The sequence below is a fragment of the Labrus mixtus genome, chromosome 22 (assembly GCF_963584025.1).
Source record: "Labrus mixtus chromosome 22, fLabMix1.1, whole genome shotgun sequence".
Taxonomy (NCBI): domain Eukaryota; kingdom Metazoa; phylum Chordata; class Actinopteri; order Labriformes; family Labridae; genus Labrus; species Labrus mixtus.
The window spans coordinates 14,429,376-14,443,351 of record NC_083633.1 but is presented as its reverse complement, the minus strand read 5'-3'; the positions used below and the strand labels follow the sequence as shown (position 1 = coordinate 14,443,351).

General features: G+C 40.2%; 1 protein-coding gene across 4 annotated transcripts in view; it reads right to left on the bottom strand.

Annotated features, from left to right (window-relative positions):
* Window positions 1-9,415, bottom strand: part of LOC132956621 (ninjurin-2-like) — a 29,395-nt gene extending 19,980 nt beyond the window's left edge. For 2 of the 4 annotated variants that reach the window (XM_061030174.1, XM_061030175.1), the window contains exon 1: window positions 9,146-9,415. In XM_061030174.1, the coding sequence (XP_060886157.1) occupies window positions 9,146-9,241 (96 nt within the window). In that variant the 5' untranslated portion in view covers window positions 9,242-9,415. The remainder of the gene's footprint in view (window positions 1-9,145) is intronic. The other 2 variants (XM_061030173.1, XM_061030172.1) reach the window with 2 other exon arrangements.
* Between the last annotated feature and the right edge of the window lie 4,561 nt (window positions 9,416-13,976).

Sequence of the window (13,976 nt, the reverse complement as noted above, 5' to 3'; positions counted from 1 at the left end):
GGTAAATGCCCTGATATGTTCACCGGCTAATAGCTAACCATAGCCTCGTTGCAGATCCAGGAGACATGAAGCAACATTAGTATTATGTATATAAGTCCAATATTCACATTCAAGCTCCAGTTTTGTTCTCCACTATCTCCTAAAGGAAACCTCCAGCTCTTAAGCAAGCTAATTGCGACAATATATTCACCAGCTAAAGGCTAACTCTGCTACGGGTGAAAAGCAACTGCTTGTTAGCCTGAAGTAAATCAAGAAAACATAATGGAAGAAAATTGCCGGCTCTGCAGCAGCTAAATGTTCCAACATGTTCTCCACCGAGCAGCAACCTCTTACATTTGGTGACAGGCAGTCAGTATTTTGTACCGAGAAACTGTAATATCTCACTGTGATTCTTGTGTTGACCTTTTCACATGCAAACAGGCATACACACCAGCAGCCGTACAATACACATACACTGTACATGTGTCAAATGGACAGTTAATACATACACATGCCAGTGCACCCACATGCTAGATTGACAAGAAACATAAACGCCCGGGATCTTACCCTCTCACACACTCACACATTCGGCTGACTTAGCCGATGACCTAACACTCGTGCTGGAGAGAGGGAAAACAGATAGAGAGAGGCCCATGTTTACCTTTAGATCAGCCTTTAACTGACATATACACACACATATATGCACACTTTATACTGGCCAGCAGCCTGCCAGCATAGCAACACATTTTAACAACAAATACTAGAGGTCAGATTCAGTGCGGATCCTTTTTTTTTTTCACTTTTCATTTCTATTTTTTTAATCCATTCTTAAAGGTACAGCTCAACATTTTGGTCACTTTCGAATTTGTTTTCTTTCCACAGATTAAAACTCTTAATTCTGTATCAATTTGAATCCTATAATGAACAGACTGAATCTACTACAACACACCACACACAGTCTGTGAGGCATTGTCAAAGTTTACGACATCGTACATGTTTATGTCTATTTTTATGGTATGCTTTTTCCACATGTTTGCGTCTGTGTCTCAATATGTGTTTGGATGTGATCCAACACCTCGAGGAGTAATAATATAGCATACGGCAACTCCGCCCATTGCAGTATTACATGTGCAGCTGATAACGATTCACAGTTTTCTGACAATAAAAGAAATCCTTGTGAATTCCTATAAAACCACTAAAAATCTACACGTGTTTTCAATTAGAAGGGTATGTTTAAGTTTCTGAAAAGATGATGCACAGTGGACTTGGAAAATACAAGTCTGGTGTGCTTTTGTGATTTATGTGTGTGTTTGAATGTGTGTGTGTGTGCGTTAGTTATGGTGTCCCAGCAGGGGAGCCTCAGCACTACAGAGTGGGTTTCCTATTCCTTTTTGGCAGAAACGACCGGAGCAAATGGACGAGGAACAAGAGTGTGACACAACGCTATTAGCCTTAAAGCTGCAGCGAGTGATTTATTTGGTGTGTAACAATCGGCCCAAGGTTTTGATCGTTTAGTAATGTTTGCATTAAAAACATCCTGCAATGGCCAGAATGAGACAAGGTATTTGAGTAATTGGAATCAATATTTTTTTATACTCTGCAATGGAAGAAAAGAAGGAAAATGTGTGTGTCCTTAATGAGGGTACTTGTGCTTTTTGTCTGCTGTGTTTCACTCTGACATAATAATTGTGGGTGTGAGAAGGAAAAAGCACAGGAGACAGACGGACTGGTCTGTGTGTATGTGACAATGGAATTGTTTATATCTTCTGGGGTCTATAGTTACGTCTGGTATCACTCATCGTCACTCATCTTGGATTTTGTTTTTTTGAACACATGCACTCTCTCAAATTATTTTTCACTTTTCTGCCGAACACACATGTACAGCGGATTGAACCCTTTTCCCGTAAAGCTGTTTTCAGATTCAAATCAAAGTCAGTAGTCATTTCCTCCCCAAAATGAAAAGAAAACAAAGATTACCTAGAAAGAGGGACGGGGATAGAGGGATGTGGAAAGAGGAATGGGGGAGGTAAAAGACAGAAGAAAAAAAGACAACGTTGGAGACGGAGCATACAGAAGTGGGAGAAAATCAGGAAGAAAGGAAGATATAAGTCTGACTTCAAACACACAAACCTTGCTAATAAAAACACATATCTATAAAACTTTGATGAATCTGAAATAAATCATCTACGTTTTTGCCCTTGATCTACCTCTACCTCTAAGAATAAAGACTTTTCTTTAATAAGAGGAGGTGCACAGATAATAAGGGACAATTGTCAAATGTTTTCAAAACATGAGTGAAAAACTTCTGCTTTGCTGTTTTCTTAAGAAAAGACATAGAAGACAGATCTGCATAGACTGCATATACAATACAGATGTAAACAGAGACAAGTGTGTCTGTTTCTTCATAGGACTTCATGATTAAAAACAGAAATGATTTAAGAAGAAAACCAGCAGGAGTCCGAATATGTCATTGGGTGTGTGTTTTATTGGGTGTGTAACCACACCTACTCTCAGATGATGTCAGGAATTGACTTTTCATTGGTAGCCAAAAGCTGTAAAAAAAAAAAAGTTGAAGTAAAATAAATTCAGACTTAATAATCTAAAATGTATTCATTCAAATGTAAAAAACAACAACAACAGAAACTCAAAGGCCTGTGTAGATCTGACACAGATGCTCTTTAAACTTGGCACCACTGGATAGAAAACTTACAGTATGAGCTGAAAGGTTAGAGGTTAGAATCCTCAAACTCCAGAAGGAATCTGGGCGGCACTTGAGATGTCCTTGAGCAAGGCCATTCAAGGTGTGTCACAGTGTATGGGTGATATTTTAATAATGGAACGGCTCAAAATGACGGCCATGATTTTAACGGACTGCATTAAAGGCACACAGACATCTTACCGCTCCTGACACATTCTGAGTTACCACATACTTCCTTAACACACTAGACGAGTGTTTTTGGCCATAATTCCACAAGCTGGTCTTCTTTTTCAATATTCCACTTGGCTTGGGTCACAGTTGTTTTTATGTTTGCTTCCATGTTTGTGACCTGTAAAAGCACGCGACATCTGGTTAATGGCACTTCCTGGTCTGCTCGCTCTCATTAGCCATTGCGGCCATTCTGTCAGTAAGCCCGATCTTGTTTTGTAAATATCTACGAATCAAGACCGAGGAGGTAGGATGGCGCTTCCTTCAGCTTGTTTATGTTTCGCTCAGGGGCTCAAACTTATTTCATACATGTTTGTTTTTCTCGAGTAAACCACTCCCACTCCAACCGTTCTAGCTGCATAATAACAGAGTTTCCTTGAAAGGGTGCAACTGAAGGAGAACCGACAAGACGTTCCAAACTGAAGAAAAGCGTTTCCCCTTCCATTTTTCCCTGTAAAAGCTCCATAACAATCAAGTTATTGTAACAGAAGTTGTTATTGCTTTATCAGACTACAAGACAAAGGGGCCAGTAAGTCCCTCAGGCAGTACAGCATTTAAATACCAACTGAACCTAAATGTCAGAAGATCAATCACTATGACATTCAAGGAAGTTTGTTTGATGAAATGAACAATCAGAAATGAAGACAGGTGAAAGCTAATCTCACAAAGTCAGTTGGTTCAGCCTTAAGACATTACAGATAATCACACACATTCACGCGCAAAGCCTTGGTCTTAACATACAAAACAAATATAACATTACACACCCAGATGAGGCTTTGTTGAGTCTCAAATGAAAGTTCTCAGAATCACAAACAGTCACACACGTCGCACACACAGACAAACACACACGCTTTCTCGTACTTCACACCCACGCTCAGAATGTGGTACTTGGGATGTACTGTATAGGGCAAGAAGGGGCTACAAACACACACACACGTACACACATGATGTCAAATAAAGGCAGCAATGTATTCTCGGAGGTGAGATAAGTGGGAAGGAGATGAAATGAACAGTAGTCATCGAGGGACATAAAGGACCAAACACAAAAAAAAGGATGTCTGTCCTTTTTTTTAGAACGTGCAGGAAGAACAGCACCTGACAAAACAAATTAGAGCAGTTATTGACTTTGCCACGGCACTTTTAGACCTATTTTTGTCATAAGTTATGAAAACGATAATTATTTTTTGTTGTTCTGATTAATGTGTAACACTGGCCTTAAAACGACCCTACCCCTCTGTTATCTGCCAAAGTCATTTATTTGAACCGGTTCAGGCTTGTCCACACAGAGTAAACGACTTTGCAAGTCTCTGAAATATAACTGCCATGCTTATAGGGTCGCTGTGATTCAACATTCATTTTGTACCTCATGCCCTGCCACTGAGTCATGATATCTGTTAGATATATCATAGAGCTGCTGAGGTCAAGTGTCACTGTGACACATTAGGGCAGGTTAACAATCCAATGGAAGCAGTTGGTCCTAAATGAAGGTTCATATTATTGAGTTTTCTAAAAACAACATATTCATTCTCACCATTTTAACAAATGCATGCAATTGTATGTAAAAGTCTAGTTAATACATAGCTAAAGTGAAATATATCACAAAATGGTGCATGCCAATTATTGGACAATTTTAGGTTATTTGATTTATTGATTATTAAAATGACCCTCAAACATTGTAAACACACGATGTTACACAAAGGTGGTCTTCTTATTTGTTAAGTTACCATTAAAGTACTGTTGCTCCCCTCTTCTGAGAGTGTGACCTGTCTTTCAAACATGACAGCCATGCTTAGAAAGTCTGTGTGATTCCTGTTAGTCCTGTGACAGCACCCCACGCCCTTCTGCTGTGCTCTATACATAGAGAGTGACTTAGAGGTGTAAAGACTTCACACCATAGAAATAGATATATCATGGCAGCTCCACACAGATGCTGCGCAAAAACCTCATAAATCTAATCTCAGCAAATGACACGTTTTCCTGTGGACTCCATTATTATGTACAGATGTTGAGAAGAAGAGCTCCTCTTTGGGTGCCTGAACAGGGATTATGGTGACCACTGCTGTGTATCTCAATCGCATTGCCATTACTTTTAGGGAAGTTGATTAGCTGAAGTAATTTGATAATAAAATAAACCTCTCTTTTAAAACCCATGTACTTTATAAAGCAATAAAATAAGATTTATATGCATTACAGACTCATAGCACAAACTATCCAAACTGATACACCAATGGTTTGATGGGATTGTTGACTGAATGACTCAATATCATTCACCATCAAATGTCAAGATTTCCTGGAGTCAAACCTGCAACATTTGTTTTACTATAATCAACACAAATGTTTTTTTGTCAAACTTGAAACTGTTCAGTCCAAAAGGCATGGAAAAGAGTCATTGCGATTAAAAGTTTGTGTCCCAGTTGGTTGCCGGCCTGCTCCTGCTCCCATGTTCCAGTCGGCACCTTAACCGAGGTCCAGTCAGCTGTGCCAGCCTGTGCTCAGCCTGACCTCTATGAACACAAACCGGCTGTTACAGTTGAGACTAAGACTTGTATTTTTGACCCAAAGTCAGTCAGTAGTGCTGAAGGTAAGCCTAAAATGCCTTGTTTGCTTATCATGAGTAAGACTCCCTACAAGCAGCCCTCTCCCTTCAGATCTGCTGCCCTGTTCCTAAGCATCTTCAGCTCGAGTCTCCAGTTCCTACTGAGTGATGTCGGCACCAAATTTCCGTGGCGCATTGCCAGTTGCTAGATCCAGAGTCAGGTTCGGATTGCCTATGGTAAGGTCCATTATTGGGGGTCCTAGTCTACGACTCGTCATGTCAAAAGTCAGGGGAAGCAGTCTACGAGTTGTAATATCCAGAGTTGGAGACCCCTGTCTTAAACTAGTTAGGTCCAGAGTCAGGGATCCAGATTGACTTTCTGTCAGGTTCAGTGTCGGGAATCCCAGTCTACGACTTGTCAGGTCCAGTGTGGGGAATCCCAGTCTACGACTTGTCTTGTCCAGAGTCCGGGGTCCCAGCCGACAACTTGTCATGTCGAGAGTCTGGGGTCCCAGCTGACGACTTGTAAAGTCCGGAGTCCAGGGTTCCAGCTGACGACTTGTCATGTAAAGAGTTTGGGGTCTCAGCTGACAACTGGCCAGTTCCTGATCCTTTTTCTGTCTTGCCTGTTGCCTGTTTAGTTCATTGTTTGACCCAGTCATTGCAATGCCTTGCTTTCTGAGAGACTCCATCCTTTTGGTCGACCTCCTGCCAGCTTACCTGTGCACCCAGCTCCTTTCCATCTGCAATCAAGCCGGTATATAAGCCTCTCCTGCTCACTCACTTATTGCCAGATTGTTCTTTGCCATCTCATTTTAAGGCTTTCTAGCACTCGGAGTGATTCCCTGTTGCAGACTCTGCCTGCCTCTTTCATAATCCTTGAAATTGCCTCAGCCTTCTGCTCACCACAAGTTCTGTCTCTGCGTTCCTGGTTTCTGTCTGCCTTCCCCCTTGGCTGTTTGGCAATTCCCTGAGACAACAATACGATGTAACTTTTCCTGTTTACTTACCTATGGATCCCTAAGGCTCTGAGAATCTCATGTTCTGCCATACTCTTTACTGTGTTTGTGTCCTGTCGGCTTACCTGCTAGCTCCATGAACTTCCCTCCTGCTTTGTCAACCTATAATGAGTGTTTTCAATGTACCATTGCCTTTATTTTTGACTGTTGTCTGGATTTTTGGAAAAAACAACCACCTTTTCACTCTTACTTTTCTCCTGGCTTTGATTACCCAGCCTAACCCCCTGGCCAAGTCTCTAGAGGCTCTACTCTCAGGAGAGAACTGAACGGTTTGACCAATTTCTGTTTTGCTTAAGTACCCAATTGAATTTGGAAATAAAATCCAACATAAACGGTTTATGCTTTCCACTGCATTTGGGTCAATCAATATACAACCAGTAACAACATGGTTTTCTCTGCAATCAACAAACTATATACATGACCCCAAAGATGTCAATGTCTATCCACAGTATTTGCTAGCAGGTAGTCCATACAAGTATATTAATAAGCCCTATGTATGGACAGAGGCCATACATGACCAGTTAATGGTTAGGATTGTAAAGAAGATTATCCATTACATAATTCTACACTACACCTGCTACATCTTAAACTGCAAACCCAGTAGCAACTAGCCATCCATCTGTTGGTTAAAACAACATGGCAAAGACACTTTGCCACTTTGCTACTGAATAATGTAGTGATGGTAGCATCAATCATAACATTCTAGTGTGAGGTGGTATTGAAATACAGGATGTGTATCATGCTGAGGGAGCAATTTCTTACGCACATATGCTTAGTTGAACACCCACATGTGCACATATGTACAGTCATTTCTGCTTTTTTTTTTCAGGATCACTCATTTCTCTCTTCACTCAGTCAGCATATGATAAAACCACTAGGGTTGAATTGAATAGTTGTGGTGGGGACTTGGCATGTGTGAATTAAAACATTTAGACTTTGAGCCACATGATATAATATACTGCAATACAACTGATGGGCCAAATGGAGCTATACATTCTCAGCATATCTGTGATTAAGGGTGCTACTTTAGACTTTCGTCTTGGCCTATAGCCAGTAAATGTGCAGTTAAGAGTGTTTTAAGCACCAAGTATGAACAGACTTCTGTTGAAATGAATGAACAGGGGCAGCATTTATGAGTGGTAAATATGGAGGTGGTTGAAAGGTCGGTAAACAACCTTATTTTTGCCGTCATAAAAATGTTCTAGGCACTGCTGCAACTGTCTTTCTGCTAACAGTATCTGAAATGACTGATTGCTATTTGGTCAAATGTACAGGTAGAAATTGCATCTAAGAATTGAATGTGTAGCATCTTGGTAATAAAAGTGACGGCAATGCATAAGCAAGTACTTTAAACCTGCATTCTGGCTAATGGTCAGCTAGAGGTGGCTGCACTGGTTGCAAAAATAAGTCAGATTGTATAAAAGTGCATGAGAAGAATATGTTGCTTTTCACTTTGATTAAGTAAATACTGTATTTTCCTATTGAGCTTGTGGTCTCAATCACAAGTGTCATGTCTTTTTCTGTGCAGCACAATTATATATTGAAAAGTATGGTGTAGGGTATGCTTTTAGGGCGCGCTAATTTGAAAAGTATAACCACGACAACCCCACAATAACGAGTAAAACAGAAAAAAATATCCAGTCATATCAATATTGTAACTTCTGACAAAAAAAAGATGGTGATGGCAAAAATGCCAAACTTGAAGGTTAAAATAAGGTAATCTGAAAAAAAAACGATGTCATGCTGGCAATGTCCACGTTTTACAGGGCTTATAACATTATATCATCATCATCAACATGGCCTTGATTAAAAGGATTATGAAAACGCTTTCTTTCACATCTGTTTCTATCTAACACAGACCACCAAAGGCACAAGCTCTGGCATCTTTAATACATGCAGCTTTGAGTATTCAGTATTAACACTTTTTCGCTGGAGACTGTGCAGCTAAATATAACAGTAACTGATAGTCATGCTGGTCAATGGCAGAAACACTGCTGGCTCTGACACCGATACAGAAGATGAACAGAAACAGACACCAGCATATGTGTGTGGTCTATGTGTATGTTAGCGTGTAGTGGTGCTCCATGGATTGGGAATGCTGTCCACATAGGTATAATTGTATTAAATGATGAGACAGAGGAATGAAAAAAATGCTGATTTGAACAGTGCTTAACAAAACCCAAATTAAAAGAACAAAAAATGTGATTCTTTGAAAATCAAACAAAGTATTAATACCAGAAACAAAACAGCTTTCTAACCCTACCTTGACCCCCTTATCTTGGCATTTGTGAGTACCTTCTCTGTTGACCTGTTGCTGCATTAGTGGACTTTATGAGCCTTTGCACTGAGGCTCTAATTGATATTTGATGGACGTTGTGATCGTAACTTGGTCTCAGAATAGAGTACAGACTCAAAGCTTAGACACACAGCAACCCTCTGATCCTTTACTCTCACACAGGCAAGACATACCACAGCTTTGTGGCAAATTCAGGGCCGCATATAGACCAGAAAGAGAGACGAAAGAGTCAAAGACAGAACAAGAGGAACAAATAGAGGCTAATGCTGAACAGACAGGATGATTCCCTTTTCTTTCCTAAAGTTTGTTTCTAACTTTGTCTATGCCTCTCTAACAGTTTCTTGCTCCGTTTCATTCAATTTTTGCCTTGTTTTTTTTGGTGCACTGACCTGCAAAGGCCCGCTGGCTGGCATGGTGGATCTCAGCGATGTCAGGTCGATGTCTCGGCCCTGATCCCCTCTCTCTGTCTTTCCGAGTCCCTGCATAATACGGCCTGTAGCGAGCAAGCAAGCACACACACACACACTCGTACACTTGAGTCTTGCCCCAACAGCAGTGCAAATGCTAATGTAAGGATGGCAGTGGTGGTTATGAAAGAAAATGACCCTGGATGCCAGGCACCAAGCACCAAGGCCAGGGAGGACAGCGAAAGGGACAAACAAACGACCTATTCACCCAGTCTTACTCTATTTCTGCCCTATTTCAGCCTCTCTCTCTTTCTATTCTTCTCTTTGACAAATCTTGTTTGTGAAGATGCTGGAATACCAAATCACACTGAAACCTGGCAAATATTGTCCAAGTGTAAAGCTAGTCCCATGTCTGTGACTCTATTTGATTGAACAACCACTGGAAACAGTGCACGCCAAGATGTGTCTATTTGTGCTTGTTTGCTCGACAAAAACATTCTGTGGTATTTCTGTTAAGTTAACTGAGGTCAGCCGTTTTCTTGCAAAAGCACTGAGGCTCCACTGTAAGTAGTTAACAGCCTTCTTAACCAGGGTGACTCCAGGATTCCTATCAAGTGAGCCAAAAAGATAATCTGAGCACAGGGGACGGGCTTGTACCAGGAGTGTTAGAGATGGATATTTAAAAACCTGAGCTAATAAAACTCAAACATCGGCATGGCTACAAACGAGAGATGAGTAACATCCATGAATACAGCAGTTATGTTAACATTAACCCCCTAGAGCTGTTACAAATAAAAAAGTGTCATGAGGTAAATTTTGTTGCTTTGTAAATAAAATTGATGACATTTTGCTTTAGCATGAGACTATTCGAAAAATATGTTTTTTTAAATTAAAGTATAGTTGTATTATATTATAAGACTGAGGGAGCCGGTAGCCTTGTGGTCAGTGCGTGCGTCCCATGTACGGAGTCTTCCAAGCGGGCGGCCCAGGTTTGGTTCCGACCTGTGGCTCCTTTCCCACATGTCTTTCCCAACTCTCTCTCTCTCACAGATTTCTGACTCTATCCACTGTCCTATCTCTAAATAGAGGCATAAAAAGCCAAAAATAAACATAAAAAAAAGGCCTTTCTTCGGACTGAGGAGACACAAGAATGTGCTGATGTTTACTTTACAGAGAGAAAGACAGAAAGAGGAGACAGACAAACAGGCAGACAGACACTCAGGCTCCCTAAAAACCCAGAATTAACATGTCTGCATGAGTGGACAGAACAGGAAACTTTAAAAAAAAAAAGTCTCATATTGAACATCGAAAACCACAAACACTCACGACTATGACACATCTTAAAATATGTTGTTTTTCTTTGGCCTCATCCTCATGTCACAGAAACAACAGACCACCAACAGTGTACCGAAAACATTCAGAGATACAAAGCTACAAAGCAAGTCGAACACTCGTCACACATATAAAGACTGTCCTCAGGGGAAAGAGGGTTGTCAGCAGTGATTAAACACTGCTGAAAGCTCATAATCCTCAGAAAAATGATCACCTCAATGGTAGGAATTTCATTAGTTAAAGTGTACCTGAACATCACACACACACACACACACACACACACACACACACACACACACACACACACACACACACACACACACACACCCACAGAAAGCATATACACCTTTGACCCACTCTGTAAAGACTTCTGCTCCAAAAAGGAGTCATATATCTATATTTGGCCAACCGGTTACCTAATATCACGTCACTCATCTGTTACTGCAGGGGGATTTGAAGTCTCATCGATGGCTTTGGCAATGCTGTCTCACCCTAACTTTCAATCCACCAAACGACAGGCTGAGAGCTGGAGCTGAGGCGGGTTTTAAGCCTCTTGACAACAAACTGCTACACTGCGCCTGCCTGTCAATCAGCTCAGCTACTAACCTTATAAGTCCTTCACCAAATCTAAATGGACAGGTTATCACCCCCCCCCCCCCCCCCCCCCCCCCCTCCAAATACAGTGTGGAGACAGAAGGTAATCAGACCAATTTTGTTTTTTGAACCAGGCCGTTGTGGTCATTTCTGCTGTAAAAACTGGCTTTTTTGAATGGGGTGTGTATGTGACTTCTGGTACTTCCGCAGCCAGCCTCAAGTGGACGAACTGCAGGATTTTGCACTGCCGCACCAGCTTCATTTTTCAACACCAGAGGTTGCCGCTTAGTGTTTACTCATTTTTGCAATTACTTTATCGTTTAGGGGACTCTAAATGATTTCAGACTTTACATGTGTTATTTGGCTCACCCATTCAAAATCTATTGTGCTTGTGGATTCCTTTATTAATGACTTAGTTTCCTAAGTAAAGTATCGTATAGCTCATTATTACAACACTGCCTCTCTTCTCTGCTGTTTTACATTACTTGCTGCTATTTTATCATACCAAGTCACTTTAATCACTTTATCTTGTCATTCTCTGCAAATACTGTCTCAATTCTCAATTCCCCCCAGTTAACTTCATCATTCATTTTGTACTGTATATACCCCCTGTTTTTATTTTTATTTTTATCTTACCTATTCTGTTTAATGTGTATTTTTCAGCTTTCTTGTCTGTGCTGCTGTAACGCCCGAATTTCCCCTCTGGGGATCAATAAAGTATTATCCTATCCTATCCTATCCTATTAGCCCTGATATCTATTAAAGCACAATTTGTTCTGAAATAGAAATATAATAACAAACCATGATACACATTTAAGAAAAATGCATTTGCAGCGACTATAAAGAGTGTAGTTTTATACATCAAATTACTAAAATTACATTATTATGGTACTTGGTTGATTTTGTTGACAGTTACTCTCAAACAATGGATAACATATTTGCCCTCTTCTGGGTGTTAAAGCAGAAGCATCTGCCCTTTCACTTCCATATTTTCACTAAACACATTTGCATTGACATGCTTCCAGGAACTCTTAATGTCAGCTGAGTCTAGTTATTTTCCTTTTTGTGGTTTTCCAGAATTACACTTCTGCCGTCTTTTGGGGATTCTGGTTTGTATTGTATGACTACACAGTGGCACATATTAATAGGCTATGTGTGTATTGTTTTACTGTCAAGCTATAAATTCAGACTTTATCCCAAAATGAGAGGCCCAAAACAAACTCTCCTGCCCACTGTTTTTTTTTCTTTCTGTAATCATTCCTAGAAACTGAACGTAACATGATGAGACACCAGTTGTTCAGCCAGACCTCCTCATTCTTTGGTTCCTAGAAACAAGGAGTCTTCAGCAGATGCCAATTTGAGTTTTCCAAGTTTTTCCTAGAAAGAATAACTGCATTGTAGATCCATTTTAGCTGTATTGTAAACAATTCCACTCTGTGTCCTGGCTTAAAGAGACTTACAGAGTGTTAGTTTTTGACAGGTTCTTGACTAATCCTCAGTCAGAAAAGCTTCCTTTGGTTTGTACACGTCTATAAACACAGAGAGATGAACAGGTACTTTGGGTTGCAGGCTGTTTTAAAAGAGAGTTCATCAGGGGCATCCTGGACTGTTTTGGGCATGTTTCAATGTGTGTTTGGATACGTGGAAGCCCAAACAGAAGCTATCAACCCATACCTGTAATTTTCTCTAATCCTTGATAACATGCCCTCAGGGGCTTTGAGCCGCTCTTTCTCTTGATGTAACAATTTTGCTTGACTGTAAATAAAGTTGTGAGAGTTATTAAGAAACCTGCTACACGGGCTTTTGGTGAGCAGTTCCCTTGTCTCCAGAATGGGAAGAACTTTCTTTAGTGTATTTAAGTTATTAATAGCCTCCTCTCTGTGAAAGCTGAATGGATTGCTTAGGGCCATTTTGCAAAACATTTAATTGTATTTAATTTCCCACAAGGCTGCTGGGTAGACGATAGTAAAACAATGGGGTTTACAAGTTCCAATACATCATAACTTTATTGCTTAAACCCGCATGTGCTGTTTTAAATTATCTTACGCAAGAACTTCAGGCATGACACCGGTTATGAGGTGATAATGAGGGGAAGATGTCTTAAGAACTATTGTGGGAAGGTAATGGCATTTTAAAAACTGTTAGCTTGCCTTTTAAAGATGCACTGAATCTTTCCCTGTAAACACATGGATGCTTTTAATTAATGCACATTTTTTACATTATCTAGCCAGTGATTCAGGGTTTAGTGGTTGTTTGGTTACCACGAAAGCATATGTTGCAGAATGAAGAGGTAGTAAAGTGTTGTGAACCTAAATTGACCTCAAGGGAAACCCCAAAACCTCATTGTCCAATCAAATATCAGCAACCATAAGTTACTCTAAAAGTGTCCAAATGCCTTCTACGTGTTCATTGGGCTATAGGAACAATACTTTTGCATAAAACGAGTAAAAGAAATACAATAAGAATATTTTCCTGTGCGAACCGAAGATTGTGCACTTAGCATGTAGGGCTAACTAGCTAAATTAGCAACCAACCATTACTTCAAGATTTCCCATCAAATGGAACTTCAAGAGCATCTACCTGCTGTGTCGTGACGTATTTCCAACCGAAACGGAATAGAACCAAAAATAAAAAGAGGGAAATAACATCAAGATGAATTTGATTCAATCATTAGCTTCAGCAAAGCTTTTTAATTGGCTGAAAAAAAATAGCAAACCCCCCTTGAGTGCAGGATGAGTCTTCAGAGTCTTTCTACAGGAAGAGAAAATACATTTATTTTTATGTAAAAAGTACTCAGATAATACTTTATTGAAACATAATGGCAGATAAATGACACATTTCTCACAGGAACGCTGGATTAAAACAGGGAAAATGTACTTTTTCATTT